This window comes from Lemur catta, chromosome 13 (genome assembly GCF_020740605.2).
Source record: "Lemur catta isolate mLemCat1 chromosome 13, mLemCat1.pri, whole genome shotgun sequence".
NCBI lineage: Eukaryota > Metazoa > Chordata > Mammalia > Primates > Lemuridae > Lemur > Lemur catta.
In genome coordinates this window covers 12,863,653-12,888,754 of record NC_059140.1, presented here as the reverse complement: position 1 = coordinate 12,888,754, position 25,102 = coordinate 12,863,653, and the positions used below count along the sequence as shown (strand labels likewise).

Genomic DNA, 25,102 nt, shown 5'->3' with positions numbered 1-25,102 from the left:
AGAATGTTGACACCTGCTGTACCCCTGGGTCTGTATCATGGGGATGGAAATACAGCAGCACCTTCCCCTTGTAGGTGGAATAAAACACAGGGTGAGAATACGAACAGTGGACACTTTCTGCCAGGTGCCAGGCACTGTGCTAAGCCTTTTCCACAGGTTAATCTCCTTTTATCCTAGCAAAAACCCCACAAGGCAGGAGCAGTAGATTCTACCCATCTTTTAAATGGGAAAACTGAAGGACATGTCGGGTGACTATTACGTGCAAAGACACACGGCTGCAGCGCGAGCCTGGAGCCCAAGCGCCCTCGGTCCAGAGCCTCCCCTCCCCTTCCCCCCCCAACATCCACCGTTCAGAGCAAGTCAAGTGCACAGCAGCAGGATCTGCACTCCTGACTGGAAGCCCAGAGCAGGACCATAGCATGCTGGAGCCCAGGAAAACCCCATCTTGTACACACTCCAGATTAAGCATAAAAAGGCTAGAAAAATCAACTGTCTTCACGCAGCAATACAGCAGAATAGGACAGAACTGGCTCTTAAAATTTCACAGACCCAGTACAAACACCCTCAAGATAGTACTCCAACCTGAAGATGTGTGCATGCTAATTCTGCATTAGCCTTATCAATGGAGGTTGGCATCCAAAACTCACTCTAACCGAGTCCAGGGAAAATGTAGTATTTGTAGGTCAATATTGCAATTAGTGTCATGTGTAGTCTCTTGAGTGTTCATCAAACTACAAGAGTCAAAAGCCCAACAGCGAGCTGGGAGCAGAGAGGTGGGTGATTGAAAATTCACTGTTGGAATATCCAGTGGCTAATGCACACACAAATAACCCAGCGCTGCCCGTTCCCACCAGTGCCTGATGGTGCCCAGGAGGATGTTTCTGCTGTGATTTATAGTCGATTTTATTCTTTGCCTTCTTCCAGGGAAAGAGAAACTACTAAGTGTGAGATCACAGCAAAAGAATCTCAGATCACTGTTAATGTGCAAAGGCGTGCATTCATACCTTCCGAAAGCTGCCAGGTATGATTAATTTGGCAGAGTACATGCCAGAGAAAGAGCAAGACAGAAATTCAGAAATTCTAACCCCGAAGCCAGGCCAGCAGGTAGGAAAAGCGGCCATGGTGTTGGTGTGGTATTGCCACTGGCCCCAGAGCCCCTGTGACTTTGACGGTCTAGTTTGCAAAGGTGAAGCTACACGTATCTGAAACCGAGCCTGCCCAGGCAGAGCTGCTGCAGTTCTCTGTGTGCCAATACAAACGAACACCTTCTTTGCCTAGACCAGTCTTCACCAACCAGAACAGAAATCTTATTGTATTCTGGAAAAGTATTCCTAAGTCTCTTTCATTCTGTTCTCAGATTTTTCCCCCCAAAATTTAACACAGAGGGAAGGTTTTCAACAAAACTCTTAAACTGAACAGTCTCTGTAATAATGAGCTTCAAGAGATGGATCCACTTCATTTCTTACAAACCATCTTAAATATTAAACTCAGATCTATATGCCAACACTAACAACATACACATTTTTATTCACTGCCAGAGAATACCAAGAACTGACATGCTGTATAAATAATTAAAATTTAGTGTAGATAATGTGTGAGGTAATGCCTGCATTAGATGATGTCTTGGTAGACTTGTCTAGGTAAACAGGGTATAAACAAAATAGCTTATAAGTATTTAAGGGCATTTATTCTAAAAATAACCTATGAAACTCTTTACCACGTGAGTACTAGTAAGACTAAATCCTTGTTTCCAGCTCTGATTATATTGGTGGGCTCTAGAACAGGAGTTTAAAGGTCCCCATCACTTGTTCCTCTCAACACTGAGATGGAACAGTATCCCTAAGGCTATGAGAAAGAACTAAGTGACAGTAGCTTCATAAAAAGCAGTCTTTAATGTGGTCACTTCCTTATTATTTATATGATGAGAACAGTGACACTCAAATGAGTAACGAATGAGAGAATATTAAAATAGTCTGTGTTATAGCACATTTTCTCTGACTCACACTTGCTGATAGGCAATCGGTTAATAGGAGAATGATGTGAGTATGAAACAGAAGTCACACTGGTTCACACACGATGTTTTCCCAGCGTGCTGTTTGTACCACCAAGTAACAGGGTAGCTGAAGGTGAAGCAGATTAATACACTGGAACACAACAAACTGTTGAGGAATTAAACTCTGTCCAAGACACCAGGTCCCCAACATTCTTTCCCTGGCCTCGCTCCAGCGACATGCTCTCCTTAGAACACGTGTGGTGCAGGTTTCTTCCCGATCTCTGAGCACGTTGTCCTTGTCCTCTGCAACTCAGCAGTCCCAGCACCTCCTTACAGCCCCTTCTGTGAAGCTGTGCCTTCCCTTCTCTTTTAAACAAAGCACTATCTTCGCTGTAGTATTTCTTTACTTAATGGGAAGTCAACATGTCTATTAAACTGTGCTATTATTTTTATTAGGGTCATCACTGATTTTGTGAGTGCCCTAGTTACAAAGTTGCATAGGTATTGAGTGGTCTGCACCAGCACTGTTTTTCCCATAGACCTTGCTGTTTTGGTGGGTGATTTTGCAGAATATGAGGATTTTTCAGGAATAGTCTCATACCGTGCTGTAGAGAAACGCCTGTTCTTTGAAAGAATGGGTGGGGACAAGATGTGAAATCAGTGTGAGATTGACTTTCTTCCTCCCAAGGCTGAGTGGCTGGTGTGTTTGAGTGGGTCTCAACTGTACTGCCGGGGAAGGTGAGGCAGAGAGGAGAACATTCCAGGCTGAGGGAACAGTGCGTACAAAGGCACACTCTTTATGAAGGATGGAAACCCAGAGGTGTTAATGCTCAATGCATGAAAATCCTTCACATTCCATCATTATGTGAAATATGTTTTTAAGCATTTTGTTGTCATGGAAAGGGAAAGAGTCTCTGAGAGTGAAGGGAATGGTGGGGCCAAAGGAACAGAGCCCACATGAGAGGTCTCGGAGCAGCAGAGCATGTGGGTCCAAGGAAGCAGCCAGGGCACAGGGGTCAGAGGATGCAAAGCACACAGGATGTTGTATCTTACGAACAGAGCGTGATTTGGGCTCTAAACTAAAGGCTGAGACCAGAAGTACCTGCCTAGCCAAGTACTCACCTCGCCAGGCCTTGCTGATTAGACGCACACAAGGGGGGCAATCTGTATCCAGAATGGAGAAGGGGTGGGGCAAGGGAAGGTGATTTCTAGGAATCGGCCTATTAAAGTCTGGGACAGCACACAAAGGCCTTCAATTAGAAACGCCAGGATGCGATGATGTTCCCTCTCGGCCCAGCTTGTGCACCCGTGCAGGGATGCGTGTGTACCTGCACGCATGTACACCACCTCCTGCAGGGTAGCCGGGGTGTGTGTTGGCTCTCAGAATAATGTGAGCCGTGCATCCACTTCCTGACAACATCAAGTTTAGCGGTCAGTGACCAGCCACCACCCTGGGTGTCCCCTTATATGTTGAGGCCAACCCAGCCAGGATCTTGCACTGGCACAATCTGGGTTCTAGCACGTGAGGGTCAAATTTGGTAATGAGGTGCTTTCCTGGAGGGCTGAATGAGCTGTTTCTAAGTGCTTAAAAAGAAACAGAACTCAACTTCTCACTTGAGACTTTTGAAACTTTGTTTCATTTGTAACTCAAAGCCTTGGGAACCTCAGGCAGAAAGTCATTCAAGATCAACTTTTGGAATCAAGTGAATAAGACCCCTATTCAAAATGGAATTTAGCCAGAGATTCATAAATATGTCTAAATTGCAATGAAAATAATCTGCAGATGTCTTAGCAGTTGGCACGTGGTTGCCATAGCTGTTACGAGAGGCCACGGACACGGCAGGGGTGGTGGAATAGATCTCAGGTTGTGGGAGTTGGAAATACAGGGGAACTGGAATTCTAATGATCAAGACGTTACACGATAGGAAAAGAAGCGTTAACATGTAGACAATTCATACTTCAGACGGGATGTCCTTTATGCTTCAAGACAGAAGTGACCTGCATTTCATAGTGCTGTGCTTTGGCCGCCTGTCCCGTGTGCGGCCCCGGCCGAACCCCAGCCCACGGTGGCGGTTCCTGCCCGCCTGACTCTGGCAACAGCGCCACGCCCCGGTCCGCTCCCTGGGTCTTTGCTGTTGAGGCTCCAGGTTTCTAGACTGGACGACTCAAGGTGAGGCACCCCCAATTCTCACCCAACACCTAAACAACTGAGCCACCCTCCTCGGGGGAAGACCGTGTTGGGGTACCGAGAGCGCGCCCTGGAGGAAAGGGCAGGGGGGCTCTGGACGGAGCGCCCACCCCTGCACTCACAGCGCCTCATCGCCCAGAGCCAGCACCTGCGCCAGCTCCTCTGCGTGCCGGGCCCCCAGGCACACCCGCCTTCCTCGCTGGTGAGGAGACACATTCAGACACTGCTCTTTGCTTCCAGAAAGGCATCAAGGGTGAGCTGTGAAGAAATGGCTGGACCAGAGGAAGTGTGTCAGGAAATGCCAAGCCCCTTTGCCTAACCCAGCCAGGCGGCCCACCCGTCTTCACCTGCAGGCCCAGGCCCACCCACACTCTGAGATCATGCCTGGCCCTGGGCGAGGTATTTCTAAGGCAGCCTTGGCTCCTACCTCTTTGGCTGGGTTTCAGCTCCCATCCCTGTGTCTGGTGCTCCCTGTCAGTGAGCCAGACCTGTGGCCTGGTATCAACGACCTTTAAACTGGGATGGCACAGGGGACTCCGTGCAGTATGTCACTGAATCCTCCGTGCAGACCCGAGCAAGGGCTGTGGTCCTCCTCCTCTTGTGCAGAGGCTGCTGTGTTCAGGGAGGTTAGGTCGGTTCCCTGCCTGGCCCCTCCCCCTCCCCAGGCCCCTGTCGCTCTCCTGGCCCACTCCCCAGACCTTCTCTCCAACTTCCCGGCTTCTAAGCAATCCCTTCCTAGGGCTCCTTGCGTTCAGCACCTTGTCCAGCCTACTTTAAATGTCCTAAGGAGAACTGGGGTAACTGGGAGGTGTTCTGGCCTTGGCCTTTGGCTTACCACACTCTCCGTGCCTGCCGGCCACCTCCCCATCTTGTCAAGGTCTTGATTTTTTTTTTCCTTTTGGTTTGGAGTCAGTCTTGCCCCTTAGCACCCAAGCCTGGCACTAAAATATGTGTCAGAGGTCTTCTTGTCAATAGCAAACTCTGTTTAGAAAACACCCCTAGACTTTGAGCTGCCCAAGAAGAAGCAGAAGGAGGCCAAGTTGGCTAGTCATTGCTCGTTAAAATGTGTAAGTATGCAGGTATAAAAACATGTGGCGTGTTGCTGATGACTCAGGTGAGGGCACGGGACGTAACGTCTGCTGCCATGGGGAGCCGGGAGTGGCAAGCCCCTCACAGGCATCTCCCCAGGGAAAGCAAAGCAACTCAGACAGGACACGAAGACTGTCTTCCTAAAAAGCTCCTCCAGCACATCATCCCTCATCTGAACTGCTGTCATTTCTTCCTGGTTCTCCTGTTCTGAACACACAGCCCGATCCCTCCTTTCCTCCCGAGTCTCTGACTCAGTCCTAACTGTGCTGGAACTCGTTGGCAATGAGGAAAAGTCCGTTAGAGTTATTCATTTTATGTGGGTGAGCACCTCTGCCCATCAGTTATTTCACTCTCTTTATCTGGAGACAATTTCAGGACCATTCTACAGTGCACACATTTATTCTGTGTGCCCCTGAAATACTGTTAAACAAAGGAAATTAAACTGGCTGGTTTCATGCCCAGTTCATTGGGGAGAAGGATTTTGCACTGTGTGGTGTGGCTGTGACCCGCACTTCCTCTTCCATATACCTTGCCTTACTAATACCATGTTGGAATTATTTCCTTAATTTCCAAGGCTGCATGTGTGGAAATGGCTTATATTTCCTGTTCTGATAAACCGATAGAATGTTACTGGGAACCTTGTTCCCAAGTTGGCTTTCATTGGCTTTCTTCTTTGTTGACCTCTTTCGGGATTAAAAGAATAATTCTGAAAAGTCCAGCTTGACTGGACTTGTGACAAAGACAAAGACTTGTATAAATTTTTGCCTTAAAACGTGAAATTCTTGGGCCGGGCGCGGTGGCTCACGCCTGTAATCCTAGCACTCTGGGAGGCCAAGGCGGGTGGATCGCTCGAGGTCAGGAGTTCGAGACCAGGCTGAGCAACAGCGAGACCCCGTCTCTACTAAAAATAGAAAGAAATTATCTGGCCAACTAAAATATATATGTAGAAAAAATTAGCCGGGCATGGTGGCGCATGCCTGTAGTCGGGAGGATGAGGCAGTAGGATCGCTTGAGCCCAGGAGTTTGAGGTTGCTGTGAGCTAGGCTGACGCCACGGCACTTACTCTAGCCCGGGCAACAGAGTGAGACTCTGTCTCAAAAAAAAAAAAAAAAAAAACATGAAATTCTTTTTAACAATAAGAAATATTTGTCTTTTATGTCAATTAGAATGAGTTATTCAATATTCCTTTGTAGAGGAAGTTTGGAGAGGTGTTGGGCACAGTCCAATGGTGAAATATCTGTAAATTCCCTTTAGAGAATTGCTTCTTTTGGCGAGAGGTATATTGGCTTTAAAAGACTTCTTTCTACAAGACATTGCTTGGAACATGCAGAGGACAAAATATTCTTTGTTTTAGGACAGATGAGTTTTGTTCTTGCATCTTCATATAAATTGGATTAACACTCATGTTTTTGTGGGTGCAAGTTGAGAACAATAGCCAGCATTTTTTCTTTCATGCATATGTATTGTATCAACTTTAGACGATGCCCCTATATGCAGAAAGCTGGGTGCATCTCAGTGGGTTTGTTCTTTTAATATATATGGGTGACTTGCACTGGCAGGTAGAGAAATATTAACAGCTAGTCTTAAAGAGTCTAAATATTTTATGTGCTTCATTTTCTGGCATTAAAGTTGTTATTTGAACCTTTTTTTAAATGCCATAAATATAAATACAAATCTGCCATTGGGAGGGAGTGACGCTGAGCAGTTTTCTCCACGTGTTGAAATGGGGCCATTCCTCCGATACGTGCAGAGGACTGCGCCCTGCTCACTAGGTGGCGAAGGGAAGACTCCTCTCTGCCTGATGGCACAGGACCTCTGATGGAGGCAACATGACACTCTCTTGTCCTTGCTCTCTGGGGGTTGCCCAAATAGAAGGCAGGGCCAGCCCGTGAGACCGGATGTCCCCTTAATCCTGCAGCTGCCACCACTGATCTCTCTCAGACTGCACTGAATCCCATTTACAAGTGGCAGAGCCAAGTCTCTGCTGGCAGCTGGAGAATCAGCAGCTCAAGGCAGGAAACTCTGCACCTGAACCTGATAGGAGCCCAGTTCAGGAAGCTAGAAGCTAGTTTTCCTTAGAAGGTTCCATGACTTCTTTTCCCCCAGAGGCGAAAAACTCACCAAGGAATTTAGATCATGCATCTAGTGATTTGTATGTGTCTAGGACAAATGCCCATGCAAATAGATGGGTTTCCAAATCTTTTTAAATATAATGATGCCAAGATTCAGATAAGACTCCAAGGAAAAGAATTCCTGTAAAGAAAGTCAACCAAGAAATCCCTTGCTCAAAGCTTTCCACTTTCCACCTGGAAAAAAATGTCTATTTCGTTCCAGTTGAATAGAATATAATCTAAGGTGTCCAGAAAATACATCTTATGCCTTTACATTGCCAACTGGCTCTTAAGCAATTCAGGTCATTTCCAATTTCTGCAGTTTCTAATTAGCAAAGCAATGCTGGCTACCAGTTCAGGGCAGGATGAAATTCAGCAGGAAAAGAAGAGCCCTGAAAGGATGCTTTGAACAAAGGAAAGAGAACTAGAAGTTCTTTGGTATTTTGATGGGTTAGAAGCTCAGCAGCTGAGTCCTGGGTGCTCAGAGCCACCCCCGATGCACCACAGGTGTCGAGGGTCAAAGGGAGGCCCGAGGGCCAGCACTTTCTAGGACAGGCACTCCTGGGGTCCACTTGGTCATGGGGCACACTGAACCTGTAAGAATCACCTCCTTCCACTCCACCCAGGGAGATGGCCCAGTGGGCATCGTCTCTGGGAAAAGCCTCTTCCACAACGCAGGTCCAGCCACCTGGCACAGGGCTTCGCAGACCTCACCCTGCTGGCCTGGAAATCGCGTTAGAAAGCGGGTTCTGCACTAGTGAATCTGGGGTGGTGTCTTCATTCCTCACTAGCTCCAAGTGATGCTGCTTGTCCACACCCCACACGAGGAGTAGCGGGGGTCTAGGTGTAGAACAGCAGCATTTCAAACATGGATTGATACCCTCTGACTTTGTGTCCAAGTCCCTCTCCCTCCCTCCAGTCAATCTCTCCTTCCTTCCCTCTCTTTCCCTTCCTCTCCCTCTCCCTCCTTCTCTCTCTTATCTTTCCCTCCCTCTCTCTCTACTTCCCTCTCTCCCTCTCCCCATCCTCTCCCTCTCCGCCCCCCCCGCCCCGTTTCATTTGTGACACCACTTCCAGGTAGACCTTCACCGTCTGTTCTCTTTCGTGTATCTTGGCCACCTACAGCTCTCCGTACCCTGCCCCTCCTTTACCAGCATGGGTTTTGTTCCTATGAATTGTTGCAGTAAGTACCCACCCTCATCTCTCCTTGCAGCTTAGGGGCACTCAGCAGTCTATTGTGCTGCTTATGTTTAAGCTGCGTGGCCTGTGTCTCATTTCCCAAAACTTATAGCTCACGTTTATTTTTGAGAACTACTCCTATGGGTTCCACAACACTAAAGATGTCAAGAGTTTACAGTGATGACAGAATTAGCATCCCCTTCCCTTTGTCTACACAGCCTCTCCCAGCTTCTTTCATTCCTCCACCGGTTCTCGAAGGAGCAGATGAGTCGAATGGGGCTTGGTCTCCAGCTTGGTGTGTTGACAAGATAGAATTGTGGGCAGGTCCTTAGCGAATGTTAGTTCCTTTGCTGAAGGATTTGACGATTAATTCCCTAGGCAAACTCCTTCCATAAGTGGGGATTTATAGGCCCAGAGTTTGCAGTGGTCATGCCTCTGGGAAGCAGCTGTGATGGCTCTCAGTCCAGCAAGGACAAAAGATGCCGTGACCCCCATGGGCTGTCTTTGTCTTGGACTATCAAGTGCAGTGGATTAAATAGGGTTCTGAGCTGCAGTGTGGGGACCACAGCAATGCTGGGGCATCCGAGGGCTGTAGAAGAATGGGCTTCAAACTCACTCGAATCCAAAGTGTTCTCACCTCAAAGGTCCTGCTCTCCCACGCCAGGGAGGTTGGCCTCTGTGGTCTGGCACGTGCAGAATAATGAAGCCAGAGAGGCCCGAGCCGAGGTAGCTCCACTGGTAACAGGTGTGATTTCATACTCAAGGCCTCACTGTTCCTATTCACTCTCTAACCATCTCTTCTTCAGAGCACTTACCACAATTCAGATTATGCAGGCTTGTTGTTTGTCTACTTATTTAACTTTCTGTACTTGTTCTACTTCTTCACATGCCTCAAGGGCGGGGACAATGTCTCATCTGTCCCCCGCTTCACACCCAGAGCCCAGCACAGTGCACGGCCCAGAGTAAATTCACATCAGTGAGGAATGAACAAATGAATGAATTTGTAACGTGAAAGGCAGGATGAATTATCTCCCAGACCCCTCCCAGCTGGAATTGGGGTGTTGGATGTTCTCTCACTGGTGCTGTGAACGAAAGTGCAGGCTGTCACACAGCTCCTTGGTGGCCCCAGAGCCCCTGGGTGGGCGTGGTTCCCTGTGAAAATGGGGAACTAAGACTGGAGCATTCTCCATGGGATGGGAGCTTGCCCCGGCTCTCGCAGATCTGCGGTACAATTCATCCTATGGGACAATGAGTCCTCTTGTACCCTGGGAGGAAAAGCAACAAGCTAGAGTTTGAGCAACCGCAGCCTGGTCCCTGACTAGGGAGTCCTTTCCACAGCAGCCTCGTGGCCCTGGGAACGTCATCTCCTTCTGACCCGCTCAGACGGTGAAGTCAGTGCTGGTGCACCTGCAGGGTCCCCAGGGACAGCGGGGTGTCCAAATCGCTCTGTGTGTTGCTGTCGCTGGGAATGGAGACTGGAAATTGGAGATTAGTGGAGGATTTAATTGATGTGTCTTTCTTTAACCTGTAATTTTTGTAGAAAGAGAAATGTACAATACCTAGTGAGACGCATGGAGGATTCTGTAAAGAATCCTGAGGCAAACTGGCCCTTGTAGGGGACAGGGGAGAGAGCGCCGCCCGGAGACTGTGACGGTGCAGACGGGGACCAGCCCCGGGTTCCATCGAGGGTGGTGAGCCGTGTGGCGAGGCGGGTGCAGAATGGGAGGAAAGTCGTCATTTTTATTAAGGAGTTGACAAGGGTGGGATCACGGTTTGTCCTGCAGTTGCGTCAAGCAGTGAAATTAGGAGACAGACTCCAGGGTTGGGAGTCGTGCGGCAGACGGTGTGTGCATTTCATATCCTTTTGCTTTAGGGGTTGGGGCCTGGCCACGCCACACTCCTCGTCCCAGGTCCCTGGGAAGGTGTTCGTGTCTTGAGACTGTTTCAGAGTCCCATATCTTGTCAGGGGAATGCCACAGCCCAGGTGAGAGACTTGCCCAGTCTTTAAGAGACTGTCTGGGGCACACACCCTGCCCTAAGAAGTAAATATTTCTGTTCATCCTGGAGACCTGACATTCTAGTGTGGTACTTAGGGCTCTTGTAGGTGCTGGAATTCATAAGAGTCCGTCTGAGGACAGCTAAGATGCTGGTGGGAACACACACACACAGGTGCACGCACGCACACGGGCACACACACCCAGCTGGCGTGTCCATGCTGGAAACTGGCTTGGCATGGAAGTGGGGGGTGGGGGGCTGCCTCCCAATGGAGTATCCTCCCCTCCTGAGACAGCGTGGCTGAGCCACTGGCACATGTTGAGAAAGTGTTGAGACTGGGAGATAGCACAGTTAGCCTGCAAGTCCTCATTCCAAAAGCAAGAAAACACCATTCCATTTTGAGCAGGTTATGAAGAACCCATTTCTATAACTAAATCCAGTGAATATCCTAAACCTGGAATAGGGAGTCTGTTAGATCAATTTGAAACCATTAAAATAATTTCAGTCATTGATTTATATACAGAGACTTGGCATGTGGCTCTAAAATCAAAATTAAAAATAGCATGTGAAATACCAGATGGAGAATATGAGTTTGTGCTTCACCCTGTAGACTGAAGAGGCCCCCGCCCTTCCCAAGCAACTGGCGGATGAGTTATTGGGTGACCTGCGGACGTGAGCCAAGGCGCCTGTTCATGTTCCGCTCTTGTGGAATGAAACGTATGAATGTGGCAGCCAGCGAGGCCCCTGTCTTTGGTGCTAAACCTATGGCTTAGAGGAGCTGGATTTCTAAAAAATTCACATATTCAAAGTCGTGAAACTTAAGAGTCCTGTTTTAGATAAACACTGAAGCCATAGGAAATTGGCAAATGCTATTGTGAGGGCATGAGCTGATTTTATATGTGTTTTCTTTTGCACTATGGAACTCAAGCTGTCGCGTCACCTCACTCGGGACAAAAGAAAACCAAAAAGGGATGTAAAAGACTTTCAAAGTATTAGTTTCTTTAAAGGGTTTGAGACTTTTTCAGACTTTTTGGAATTGTTCAAAGTAGTAACTGAGGCATCAGATACTATATCAGGCAAAGAATTATAATAAGAACACAAAAAATGTGAAACTCTCCAATGAGACCTCTCTAAGAGAAATTGTTAGCTAAGGGAAGGGGTTTATCATCTGCACAAGAACACAGAGTGATTGCTGAGGGCTCAGGTGGCTTTGAGTGTCCTTGTCCTGTCCCTCTGCCAGCACCGCCAGGAAGCCTGTGCTGAGCGGAGCCTCGGAGGTGGCCCCTGCACTTGCGCACTGGGCGTTCCGTCCCTGCTGGGAACAGGGAAGACCCGGCAGACGGCTACCCTGAGAAAGTTACAGAGGGGCTCCCCAAGCCAGCATCCAGTTGAGTCATTGAGACTCAACTCAGAAGAGAATGAAAAGGCTGTGGCAAAATGTGGTAACATTTGTTCACAATTGGAAAGGGTTCTGTCATCTGGGGAGTTTTACTTGCATGATGAGGTTTGGCTCACTGAGCAGTAGAAGCCAAGCTTGTCCAGGGGCCATAAAGTGTACCTGCCTACAGGATGGGCTCCGGAAAGGTGGCAGAGACTGGCTGAGGGTGAAGGGCCAGAGTAGGATTTACCTGTGAGCTGATGCACTGGCTCACGTGTTGGGGGAGGGCTGCAGGAACCCACCTGTTAGGGGGGGCTGCAGGAGCTCACCTGGGGGGAAGGGCTGCAGGAGTTCACCTGTGGGGGGAGAAGAGGCCAGGGCTGATGCTTGGCTGATCAGAAAGGGGAGAAAAGAGGGCCCATCTGATTGTCGTTTTTGTCTCAAAATGTTTGATAATGGGAACATAGTCTGAAAGGAAGAGCTAAGGTACTTCTCCAGGTAGTCCAATCTCCAAGTCCATCTTTCATCTGCATTGTGGAGATCAAGGGTGAGAAACGCCTTTTTGCCCCATTGGGACTGTGCAGGCAGGGGACTAGCTCAGTTATCCACTAAACTCATTTCAGAGTTATATCTCCATCTGGACAAACAGTTGGATTGTGCCACCCACCTGACCAAATAAACACTGGGAAAGCCTCTGGCCCCGGATTCCTCCTCCTCCCACCCAGATAAGCACATCTAGTGAAGGGAAGCAGAGGGTGGGGTGGGCTTTCCTGTGCAGGTGCTCGCAGTTGAGGTCACAGGTGATACCAGTGCTGGAGGTGAGGGTCTGTCACCCCATCAGCAGGCGTACCTGCCAGGCCCCCCTCCTCACAAGAACCCCCTTTGATCACCATGATGGGTGTTACTGATGGAGCCGGAGTGGCCCTGCTGAGTGTGACAAAGTGTGACAGTTCATGCCAGCCCTGCCTGCTCCCCTCCTCAGCCACCCTCTTGCCCACCTCTCTGCGCTCACCTCAGCTGTCCTCTCCAGGTGCACCCCGATGTTTCCAGGCAGCAGAATAACTGCTTCCTGCGCCCCCAGAGTTTCTCATTCATACCATGATCCTCAATGTCATATGAGATGCACATTCAGTTTCCTCGCTTCGCATGGAATCCCTGGATTCAGGGAGTTTTCTCTGGTACTTAGTGGGTTTTTAAAAAAGGCTTACTGACCATAGAATGTGCAGCACCAAGAGTGAACCCCCATGCAAACTCTGGACTCCAGGTGATAACGATGTGTCAGTGCAGGTGCATCCATTGTCCCAATTGTCACGAGAGTCCACTCTGGTGCAGGATGTGGATGGCGGGAAGGCAGTGGGGTGGGGGCAGACAGGGGCTCTATGGGAAATCTCAGTACTTTCCACTCAGTCTTGCTGTGCACCTAAACCTGCTCTTAAAATTAAAGTCTGTTTTTAAAAAGGACTTATTGAATGTTTTGAATGTTAGAGTTGGAAGGATTCTCAGCAGATGACATTATGATACATATTGTAGTTGACAACGTTTTAACTAACTATTTCTTTGCTTTGTGTTTTCTTGTTGCAGGGTGTGAAGAAGTTTGATGTGCCCTGTGGAGGGAGAGACTGCAGTGGGGGCTGCCAGTGCTACCCTGAGAAAGGCGGGCGTGTAAGTCACAGCATTGCAATAACTGTTACCTTCCTTGCTCAGTCATGTCTCACTTCACGGGGGATGCGTTCTGAGAAATGCATCGTTAGGTGATTTTGTCGTGCGAACATCACAGAGTGCACTTACACAAACCTGGATGGTACAGCCTGCTGCACATCTGGGCTGTGTGGTGTAGCCTACTGCTCCTAGGCTACACACCTGCACAGCCTGTGACTGCACTGAATACTGCAGGCAACTGTAACACAATGTATCTAAACATGTCTAAACACAAAAAAGGTACAGTAAAAATACAATGCAAAAGATAAAAAAATGGTACACATGTATAGGGCACTTACCATGGATGGAGCTTGCAGGACTAGAAGTTGCTCTGGGTGAGTCAGTAAGTGGTGAGTCAATGTGAGGGCCCAGGACACTGCTGGACGCTACTGTAGACTTTGCAAACACTGCACACTTAGGCTATGCTATATTTTTTACAAATAGTTTTCTTTCTGCAATAGTAGGTTAACCTTAGCTTACTATAACTTTTTTACTTTATAAACTTTTTAATGTTTATAACTTTTTGACTCTTTTGTAATAACACTTAGCTTAAAACACAAACACATTGGGCAGCTGTACAAAAATACTTTCTTTTGTTATATCCTTATTCTATAAGCTTTTTACTATTTTCAAAATTTTTATTTCTTTTTTTACGTGTTAAACTTTTTTGTTACAAACACACACATTAGCCTAGGCCTCCACAGGGTCAGGATCATCAGTATCACTGTCTTCTACTCACACATCCATCTTGTCCCATGGAAAGGTCTCCAGGGGCAATAACAGGCATGGAGCTGTCACCGCCTGTGACAACAATGCCTTCTCTGGAATGCCTCCTGAAGGACCTTGCCAGAGGCTGTTTACGAGTACTTTTTTTCTTTTTAAACAAATAGAAGGAGTACATTCTAAAATAATGATTAAAAAGTATAGTATAGTAAATGCATAAACCAGTAACATAGTCATTTATCGTCAGGTATTATGTACCATGTGTAGTTGTATGTGCTTTACTTTTATACAACTGGAAGTGCAGCAGGTTTGTCTACACCAGCATCACAACAAACACATGAGAATTGTGTTGCACTATGATGTTTTGACGGCTATGTCACTAGGTGATAGGAATTTTTCAGCTCCATTATGATCTTAGGGGACTACCATCTTATACATAGTCTGTTTTTGGCCAAAATGCCATTTTATGGCATATGACCCTATTTCCCTTTGAAATGAATGTTTCTTAAATTTCCTTATTAAGTCAATTGCATACTTTGCTAAGAAATTTAATACAGTTATATTCTCTTCCACCAGAACAAACAATAATATCGTGCAAAATTAGGCCAATTTGTACCATCTTCCTGATACATTGAGAGTAATTGGGCTAATTTTCATAAGCATTTTTTCTCTTGTTCATTATTATAAATACGTATCTGTGTATATGTGTATATATGTGTGCATATATAATGCAACTATATTTTATACTTATACATAAACACAGATTTCATAAAAATGTTACATGAAGAAAAACACAGTTGCATTTATACTGCAATATAGGTATGCAAGCTAGAGAACACTGGAAATTATACCGTGGATAAAATTCTAACTTTTAGCACATTAACTGCCATGTGAGTTGTATTCAACTCAAGCTAGTTTTGAGTCCAGGGCCTCGTGAAGCATGTGTAATTGCAGGTGATTCATGAAAATGTTACTTGTTGATGTTCTTACTGCTACAATTAACATTGGCAATTTAATTGCATATAACGGAAGCGCAGAAAACAATAAAAAATAACAAATTGTTCTTTAAATTAGAAAGGATCATTTTGTTTTCAAAGTCTTTATCCTATTTTCATAATAAAACACCATGGCCCCAAGGAAAAAATTTTTTTCAGTGTGGCAGTCAATGTGTTAAAATTACTCATTCCCTGAATGTCCTTTATGTAGCCCATTTCATAGATAAATAAGAGAAAAAAAGGCTACCCCAAATTGTCACCAATACAGCTGCCAGAATTTGAAATATTGACCTGATATTGGGTTTATTATATTCAATTAAAGTGATTGATCTCTTGTTCTGCTGCCTTTAAAACTGATGTTTAAGTCTTGACATTACATATTTTAAAACTGTATTATTTGTACCTACATGGTTAAGCCCTTTCTGCGTGTGTGGAAGTGTGGGGAGAGTATTTCGCTTTATGACAGTCTTCTGCCTCTTTGTTCCTCATACTCATGCAATTGCCTCCAGGACTCGTGCTTGTCTACACCTTCATTTGGCAAATGCGAGGTTATCCTGGCAATGGGGAATCATTGCCTGCATTGCCTTGTTGTTCAAACCAGAAACTATACCCATCTTGGGTGTCCCAAATGAGCTTCACCAAGTTGAATCCTGAAGTTGTTTTATTAAAGTAGACCTCCCTTGTTCCTGCCCAGTAGGATGGACAAACCCCTGCCTGAGCTTGGCCTCCGAGGCTGGGGTACTACAGCCACTGCCTGTGTCCCCTGCCCAAAATCAAATGGGTAAAATTTATGATAGGACACCTCTTTATAAATTTGGTGGTCTCATCTGCTAACATGTGACTCATCATTATTTCAATGTCAAAGATCACAACAGAGGAGGCTTCCTGCCCCTAGATTGAAGCACTCATCTCCACATGCTATGTTCATCATGAGCTGCAATTCTCCTAAGTTATCTGTTTTAGTAAAGGGTTCCTCTGCTTGGGGTGGGGACTTTATGCTTTGGGAACTGCTAGTTGAAGATTATTTATCAGCATTTAACAAGGATAAACATTTTTTAAGTATATGGAAGCCATTTCAGGAGATTTAAAATTCCCTTGGGTCCCTTGCTATAGATTTTCCCAGCGATGCTTGTGCAGCAGTGGTGAAAGCGCCTGACTGCAGACTCTCCACTCCCCAAGGAGGCGAGCCCAGCCTTATGTGGGCATGGAGTAGACAAATTAGTGGTATGCAAATATCTGCGAGACCCGCCTGTGTTGGATGGAGTTAGACTCTAGAGGGACTCTACATTCTTCTCCAAGTAATCAGCCAGACAGAACCCAAACAAACTGAGTAGATGGTTACTGGGTCTGCTCCTTTTCACTTTCTATGATTATATGATGCAGAACCCATATATTAAAATTTTCCGTAATGCCTTTAGAAGAATTTTGTTCGTCAGTAAAGATAGCTAATTCTGATTATTTAGATACATAATGCATCTGCATAGCAGTGTACTGTTATATTATTCCAAAGATCTTTCCAAAGAGGTTATTAGGATGGAGTCTAAAGGTTCCTAGGTCTCTATAATTTAGTAAATTTACAATACAGGCATCGAGACCTTGTATTTCCCTGTGTCTCTAAAAAAAGAAACACCTCGAGTCTGTTTCTATGCTTTGCAAGTAAAGTGAAAAATCGACACACTCTGGGTAATTGGATGAACATGAGTAATTCAAATCTCAGTGTGGGTTTGGCTTTCCTGTAATTATGTAGGTGGGTTATCAGTGCTGGTCAAATCAGGTTGAGATTTGGCAGTTGTCTGAGAGGTTATCCAGGAGACGGAGGCAAAGGGTACCCCACTTTGGGGCCGGGGCTGTGGGATCCGCTGTGTGTGGGCAGCGCTCAGGTGTCCTGGAACCCTGCAAGGTAAGCACCTGTCTGTGGCTGCACATGCTCAGCACCGTCGTCACACCTGGATGGGACCTGCGCTGTCCTGGGAGCCAGTCACTGGGTTGTTTTAACCGTAGGCACATGAGGCTGCCCAATTGTGTCAGGTGTGCCATTGAACATCGATCAAGAAGGTAATAGAAATGGCCGACAGTAAAAGGCAAGAAAGAGATAAATAAACGTTATCATTTACCATTTTCTACAAGGTGTATTACTGAAGACATTATCCAGTATATTACTGACCATATTTATTGTTAGAACAATAGCATATAGTTTATTAAAATAATTTTTAAAGATGCAGTATCTATTTCAATATACAAACCTCGTATATTGTGGCTTAAGTATGTATTAATTAACAGATTTTCACAAATGTGTTTCTGCAGAAAGCAGGGCTATTTCTGCCCTACTTCTGGACTGATAGTATTTTTTTAAAGTAATGTAATACATAAAAATAGCAGTTGGACAGAATTTGCTGTTCAAAGAGCTGTGTGCATAGTTTGTTCTTTCCCACAGCTTCCCCCGGGGGGCCTTGCAGTATATTTTCCCTACGATGCTACTGTGGCAGCCCTGAAAATGCCTGAGTGCAGACACCCCCCTCCCGAGCTCTTGGCGAACTCAGCCTTATATGGCCACGGCACCCCAGTTAATTTGTTCCTCACCATGGTGACAGCCAACATCAGAAACCGTGTTACCGGATAACTTTTGGACTCTAAGCAAAAATCACAAATGTACTATGGATTCCAATTCCAAATGAATTCTCATGTTACCAAATGAATGGGCTTTGTGTAAAATCTGTGCAGCCTGATTCTCCGCCCTTAGATGGAGACTTGGATTCTTATAGCAGGGAGAGAATCGCTTCTCGCGGACAGAACCACCCAGGCCCATAGATAATCCCAGCAAGCCACAGAGCAGGCAGGAAGGCAGGAACTGGCACGGCCGGGCCACCTCCCTCCCTGGGCAGAGCTGAGGAGCTGAGCAGGGTGCAGTCACACAGCAGGACACCCACAGGAGGTGACAGGAGGACACTCAGAGGAGGTAACCCACCCGCAAGAACCTCACACCCAGACCACAGCAGAAGCCAGGACAAAACCCAAGTTTGGGGACTTTTAGATGAACTTTTTTTCTGATATGATAATCTTTTGTGTCTTTACTTCTCTTCCCGTAGATCAGCCTAGAAGAGTGAGATTGGGGGGTGTGAGGGGGTATAGGGAAAACACACAGGCAGGGATGAAAAGAAATTTTAACTCTCTTTGTTCATGCATAATGATTCGCTAGCTAATTTTCTAACCACCTCTTCAGTTGATTAGGAAATTAAAAAACAAATAACTTTAACGTGACTTAAGACTTTATTGTTGGTTGAGGGTCTGTATTTCAAATAATCTCTATTACGTATATTGGAATAATTACAAGTCCTAATTCACCGATGCTACACCAAAGAACGCCACCAAACTAACTTCTCAGACGGTCCCCTCTGCAGAATACCACGAGGTCCTCAGCACTAGACAGCTGCCTACCCCAAGTACCTTTCTCCATTCGTTTTCCATTTTCTTTCTTTTTACACCATGGAGATGGATGGCTATTGAGTGGAAAGCATCAGAGTGAACTTCTGTTACAGAATTTCTACCAAAGCAGAGTTAGGACCACTGTGTGATACGCAGATTAATAGTACAGGCATCAGTAGAGACAGCAAGTGAGGCATCGGATTCGACAAATGAAGAGCAACTTTGCCTTTACCCATTAACTCGCCTAAAAAGTTGTGAAAGCCTCAGATTTTTCTAAGTGAGGTCAATTTTAGTTCATTATTTCAGTTACTCAGTGAGGTTCCTGTTCTCCCCCCCTAGCATCTAATCAGTAGGTTGTTTCACATTTTTAATGGCATCAACCTTCACAGGGCACCTTTTTTCCCTAAGGCAATTGGGCATTGAAAAAGTAGTAAGTACAAAGACAAGTTGTGTGAGTCCCAAGACAGGTTAGTGAGATGGACAACGGCCCTGTCAAACCACAGGGGGAGAAGAGAGATGACATCATCAGCCCCTGCCCACGTGCACCGGAGCGGCCCATGTCACTCAGCACCGGTTCAGTCTGCGTTCTGGAGCCCCTTCCAATGGGCCTGACAGCTGGAGCCGGAACACGGGAGACTAAACCAAACAAGCTCACTCTGGAGCAACGGCTAAGTGCTTAGGACAACAAGTTGTGTTTAGCCGTTGCATTTTTTCATGTAGCTAAGAGTTTCCCACAGTCTGTGGGTCCCTGGACGTAGGTCAAATAATTCTTAACCTCACAAGATTCCTTAAATTCAGCAATATAAATCAAAGTGAAAGAAGCCAGAGAGAAACTGAGCAAAAGAGGAAGCAGAGGAGTGGAGAGAGAGGAGGGTGGAGGCAGATTGTGGGAAGGCAAGAATGCTCATTGTCTTCGGCTCCTGCTGTCAGCTCAGAGGGGCAGCAATCTTGAGAGGAAAGGAGACCTGTAGCCTCAGGGAAAGGAAGGAGAGGGTGCCCACGGCAGCTGTGAACACACGACTGGCAAGATCCCTCTAGGGTGAACTGCAGTCTTGCTGACAGTGTCTTCTGTCACATGTGGCCAACCATAAACCTTACCCTTGCATGCAGATAGCCAGGATTTCACATTTAAACTAAATTTTCTCTTTGAAATGACTCCGTACAAATCTGCAAACTGGTAGCCCACAGTGGTGCCATGGAGATCCATTCAGCTCAGATGGTCAGACTGTCATTGCGACTTCCATCCCTTTCCACAACCCATGCAGCCACCTGTCTCAGCTCTTTGAAGCTACTTTCGAGTGCAGAATAAAAGCATCGCTGTGGCAGACCTCTTTCCAAACCAACTGCTGTTTTTCCAGGCAGACACTTTTTAATGGTGCGCTCAGCGTACTTAACAGGAGTCGTCTCCAGTATTTTATATACCGTCACAGCACAGAAAGGTCAAAGAATTATTCAGAAATAGCAGAAACACTGCTTGGCTTCCGGGCTTTTATAACCCTTGTCTACACATAGCTCTCACCCAGTTTCCAAATCGTGCGTTTATTTTTAGTGTGACTTTGGAGCAGAGGTGGTCTGGCTCACGCAGAGCCGCGGGAGCTGCGGCAACTGGGTTACAGGATTATTTTCTGTGGGGAAAATAGTATTGCAGCCGGTTTGGACAGTGGCCACCTGATTTGTCAATCCTGTGTAGTGATAAGCTTTTAAAGTGGCATTTTCTTTCACATCGGCCACCATAAGAAGAACCGTAGGTTCCATTCAGCAGCGGAGTTTTACATTCCTTCCACCCTCGAATATGTATTTCATGTCAGCTACGACGGGCAGGGCGCTCATCTAATAGCAGGGGCTACTCAGTGCACGTGGGAGGGGCCCAGCAGCAGGCAGAGGACCTGAGCAAGGTGTGCCCCTGTGTCTCGGGGACTGTGAGGAGGCCAGGGTGACTCCAGGAGAGCTGGGGGGAGGAGACTGTGCAAGTCCCCAGGGGACTGTCTGACTGAGCTGGGGGAGGAGCCCTCGGGAGGTTTCTTAAAGCAGTTGTGTATCTTACCCCAGGTCAGAGCCCTTTGTGGGGTAGCTGGTCAAGGGTCTTGTTTTGGTGATCCGTTCCATGAGGGTCTAGTTCTAGTTGAAGAAAATGCCGTGAAAGACATGAAACTCAGCCCCCAAAAGAGGCAGTAGATTAGGCATAGCCACAGTGGGTTACTGAAATTTAAAAACAATAGCTGTTCATTTAACAAGTATTTATGCTGCACACGTGTCACATGTCAGACTCCATCTAGGCCTTATAGACGCAAACAGAGTGGGATGTATCCCTCATCCTTTGGAGGTGACATTCTAGTGCTGTGCTCTCCAAAAGAATTTTCTTCAAAGATGGTTCTCTATCTGTGCGGTCCACCGTGGCTTTGTGAGTACTTGAAATGAGGCTGGTGAAGGATGACCTGAATTTTCAATTTTCTTTCATTTTTATTAATTAAAATTCAAATAAAATGGCCACGTGGGTCTATCCACCATGCTGAATGTCCCAATTCCAGTGCAGGTGGAGCCAGGGCTCGAGGGTCTAAGGAGGGTGCAGAGACAGTAAATGCGCAGTAAATGTGTGGGAGTATTCTTTCTAGATAGTAAATCCTGGATGAAAATAAAGCATAGTATAAAGTCAGGGTTTCATAAAAGTAAGACCAGGATGTGTAACCTACTGGGCTTATATCTTTATCTCAAAAGCAATAGACCCCAGAGATCAGCACCTTGGAAATGGCATGTGCAGGGAGTACACCCATCCCCCATGAGGAAATCCTTAACTGCTCCGTCACCTCGCCCTCCACGGTACCCCACACCTCTTGGGGAAATCCTATTTCTCGCTTTTCCAGTGTGAGCCCTGATCAAGAACAGCCCCCTCCCCAGCTGAAGACCCCTGTCTGGTTGCTTTGGTCCAGGAGGAGACCTGTGCTCATCCACCCTGGAGCTTCAGAACATAACACGGCTCTTCCCTTTTTTCCAGCAAGATTTAACTATTTTCTTAAAGTAGGATGTTTAATAAACTGCTGTGGGATCCAGTTAATTGTGCCGCTGGGGACGAGAAGCATTACAGAGCTTCAGGCCCCTCCCACAGTCTCCAGCCCACCCCATGCGATAAATATTGAAGTCAAAAGGACCATTGTCACCCTCTTTAGGATGGGACAGAAAAAGGGACAGTTTGGAGCTCATCTAAAAGGAAAAATCCCAAAGAGACATAATTTTAATACTGCCTCACTGAAATGGACCCAAAGAACATCATTATAGACAGAATCTGCTGATTAAAGTCAGCTTTTAGAGAAAAAGTTTATTTCTGTCACCTTGAAATCATCATTTCCTTTATCTGAATGAAGCAGGATAAACTTTACTTTGGACTCTGTTGCTTCCTGTCAGTAAAACACACTCTTAACTCACGGGAATTATGGAAGTCACTGGTGAAAATTAATCGCAGTAGTTGTGGCCTAGCATTGCATTCAACGGAAATTGCCCACGTCACACTGCTGCTATGGTAACAGCTAAGCAGATACTGATAAATACCGTAGTTAGCAGAGAACGTGTTTGCAGTAGGCACACTGCATCTTCAGTGATTAATAAGGAAGCTTTGGCACTTTGGATGTCTTAGTACCTGAGCGCAGAGGAAGAATTGAAAATGTTTTCATACTTTATGTATCCATTTCCCCACTTCTCATGAACACTACGTGAGTGCGTGTGTGTACACACATGCTTTCGCAGCCCACGTCGCATTCCTTCGTGTTGAAAAAATTATGCTTTGTTGGTGTCAGGCATCGCTAATGAAAGCTGGTTACTTCAGCACCTTAAAACACTAACAATCTTTAGTGAATTGGTCTGCTACCCTAGAAACACGGGAGGAAGCCCGGTCTCTCCAAGAGAACCACTCACCCATATGTTTCCTTCTGAATTTGCATTCACACAGACTAACCAGAGAGGAGGAATTTTCAGAGCTCCATCAGAGGAGGGAACAAAGCCAAGAGAAAAGTTAACCCTTTTTTTTAGCTTAGCCGGGTTCCTGGCTACTCAGATGTTTCTGGAAGAACAGAATGGAAACTAGGGACGCTGGTGAACGTATGGCATTTGCAGAAGCACAGAAATGACCACGAGGCCAGCTCGCTGCCTGGTGCCAGGTGGAGGAGGACCCTCCCTTGGGCTCGGGAGGTGACCCCAGCAAGCAAACTCAGGGAGACAGGCATCCACACTGCCACCGTCACCGGAGTGGTGAAAAAGTTATTAATTGGACTCCAGTCTCAGTTGACTGTTCTGGAGAAATGTCCTTCCTTGTGTGGCTTCCAGAAAAGCGTGTTATGTTGGTTCACACTCAGGATAATGATAATAAAAACTATTTTGTGTCTTGATGGAAAACCTCACACAGACTCCAAGAGACTGTTGATAAACTGGGCTAAGAAGGAATTCATGATTCTACTGTTCTTATAAACCAAACCAAAACTCCGGGTTTAGAAATCCTCCTTTTTTTTCTACCTCCTGATGGAATGTTTTGACAAGTATAGCATGAAAGCATTTCCCCCTTTCTGTTAGAGAAGAAATGCCCGTCTTCAAAGACCTTTGTTTTGTTTTATTCACTTCCAATTCATTCTTAGTAAACAATTGCAGGATTTCTAAAAAGACCAGACCGAAGTCGTTACCAGGCATTATATGCTCTCTAAAAGCTACTCTGGAAATAGAAATGTCTTCTCAGAATCTGCCTCCCCTCATACAGTAGGAAGAGTGTCTGAATCGCGGAGGCCTACTGTGGAACCGGCGTCCACACTGTCCTCCCAGCCCGGCTTGTCTCGGTGGGCCTCTGGGGTTAGTCTGCACGAGTCTAAATGTTCTTGCTTATAAGTCGTCTTCTGTCATGCTTCCATAAATCAGAGAAAAGTAATAGATCATTTTGTAAACTTTTGAAATTACTCTTTTTGTTTTCTTCTAGAGATGGTAAAATAATAGCCAGAGGGGGAACCAACAGAAATGACCAAACCAAGTGACTGTGCGTGCACTTTCCTCCCCAGATGCACACGGACAGTGGGTACCTGGGAATTAGGACACAGGGCATCTCATCCCTCACTTATTTCCCCCAGTGTTAGTTACATCAGAAGGACATCGTTAATGTCCGTCGTCACCAAAGAGTGAAGATGCTACATACATTATGTGTCGATAACGTTAACATTTGGGTGAACAGAAATTCGCCCAAAGGAAACAGGCATTTCAAAATTGTCTTGACCAACCTGAGGCCTTGAGCAGCCTGCAGCCCTGAGCCCTGTGGCATCCCACCCAAATGAATTCACTGCAGTGTAGACAACCGAATCATTCGAAGCGTCAGATGTCTGACTCACAGGGGAAGCACAAAGCAGGTCTTCAAAAGGCCATATGTCCCCACTGATTAGAAAGATCAAAATATTCCTGCCTCTTTCCTCTCTGTGTCCAGTCTAGAAGTTTACATTCTAGAAGAATTGAAGCAGCCAGAGACCTCCCTGTAACCCAACACAGGCCCTGTATTGATGGCAGTTTCCTGCTGAGCCGCTGCAAGGGCAGCAAGAATCCCACCATAGGAACAGAAATTTTTGTGTCTAACACTCTGTTAGGATGGAGAACTCCTAAAGGTTTGGAATCAGAAAGAAAGAAAAAACATAAAACAGAACAAAACGAAATGAAAGTAATTAATGCCAGATAGATAATATCTTTGGCCTAATGAGTTCTCGGCTCCATTGTCAGCATTGATGTTTTCTATTAGATTGTTGTCTTTGTAAGGAACTATAACTGTCCTTCAAACTTTAGTTCTGTTTTGAATAAAGAAACAGAAGTTCAAATGAATTCTATAGTGAGGTTGGTCTCTCTCTAATGAAAATTAGAGTGTTGGCATGTCTTAGCTCTGCATGGTAATAATTATTTTTAAGAAAATACACTTTGAACAGTGACTATGGCATTGTAAAAGTCTTCTGAAAATAGTAGGTGCATTGCAAGAGGTCTTTAATGTCAAGATCAGTTGTGTATTGCACCTATATTAGCATCTGCCGAGACAGCTAGCCTTTCTTGGATTTAGGGAAAGGAATATTGCCACAGCCTTTCAGGACAAATGAGTTTCCACTGATTTGGAACAATATCAACAGCATCTGTGAGCCTCTAGGAGGCAGTTCTCTTTTGTTTGTGTTGCTTTTAATATTCTACTCATTTCAACCCAGATTAGAGAAGTGGCAGATCTTGTACCTGGGTGGCTGGGATATGCCAGCCACAGACGGCGAGATTCATAAATCTTGAACAGGTTTTCCTTTATGTGCCATACCACTGCAACCTGGAAGAAAGAGAGGATTG

General features: G+C 46.0%; 1 protein-coding gene across 1 annotated transcript in view; it reads left to right on the top strand.

Moving 5' to 3' along the window:
* Nucleotides 1–25,102, top strand: part of COL4A2 (collagen type IV alpha 2 chain) — a 178,088-nt gene that overhangs the window by 27,908 nt on the left and 125,078 nt on the right. The window contains exon 4 of the mRNA XM_045567425.1: nucleotides 13,515–13,595. Coding sequence (XP_045423381.1) covers nucleotides 13,515–13,595 — 81 coding nt within the window. The remainder of the gene's footprint in view (nucleotides 1–13,514; nucleotides 13,596–25,102) is intronic.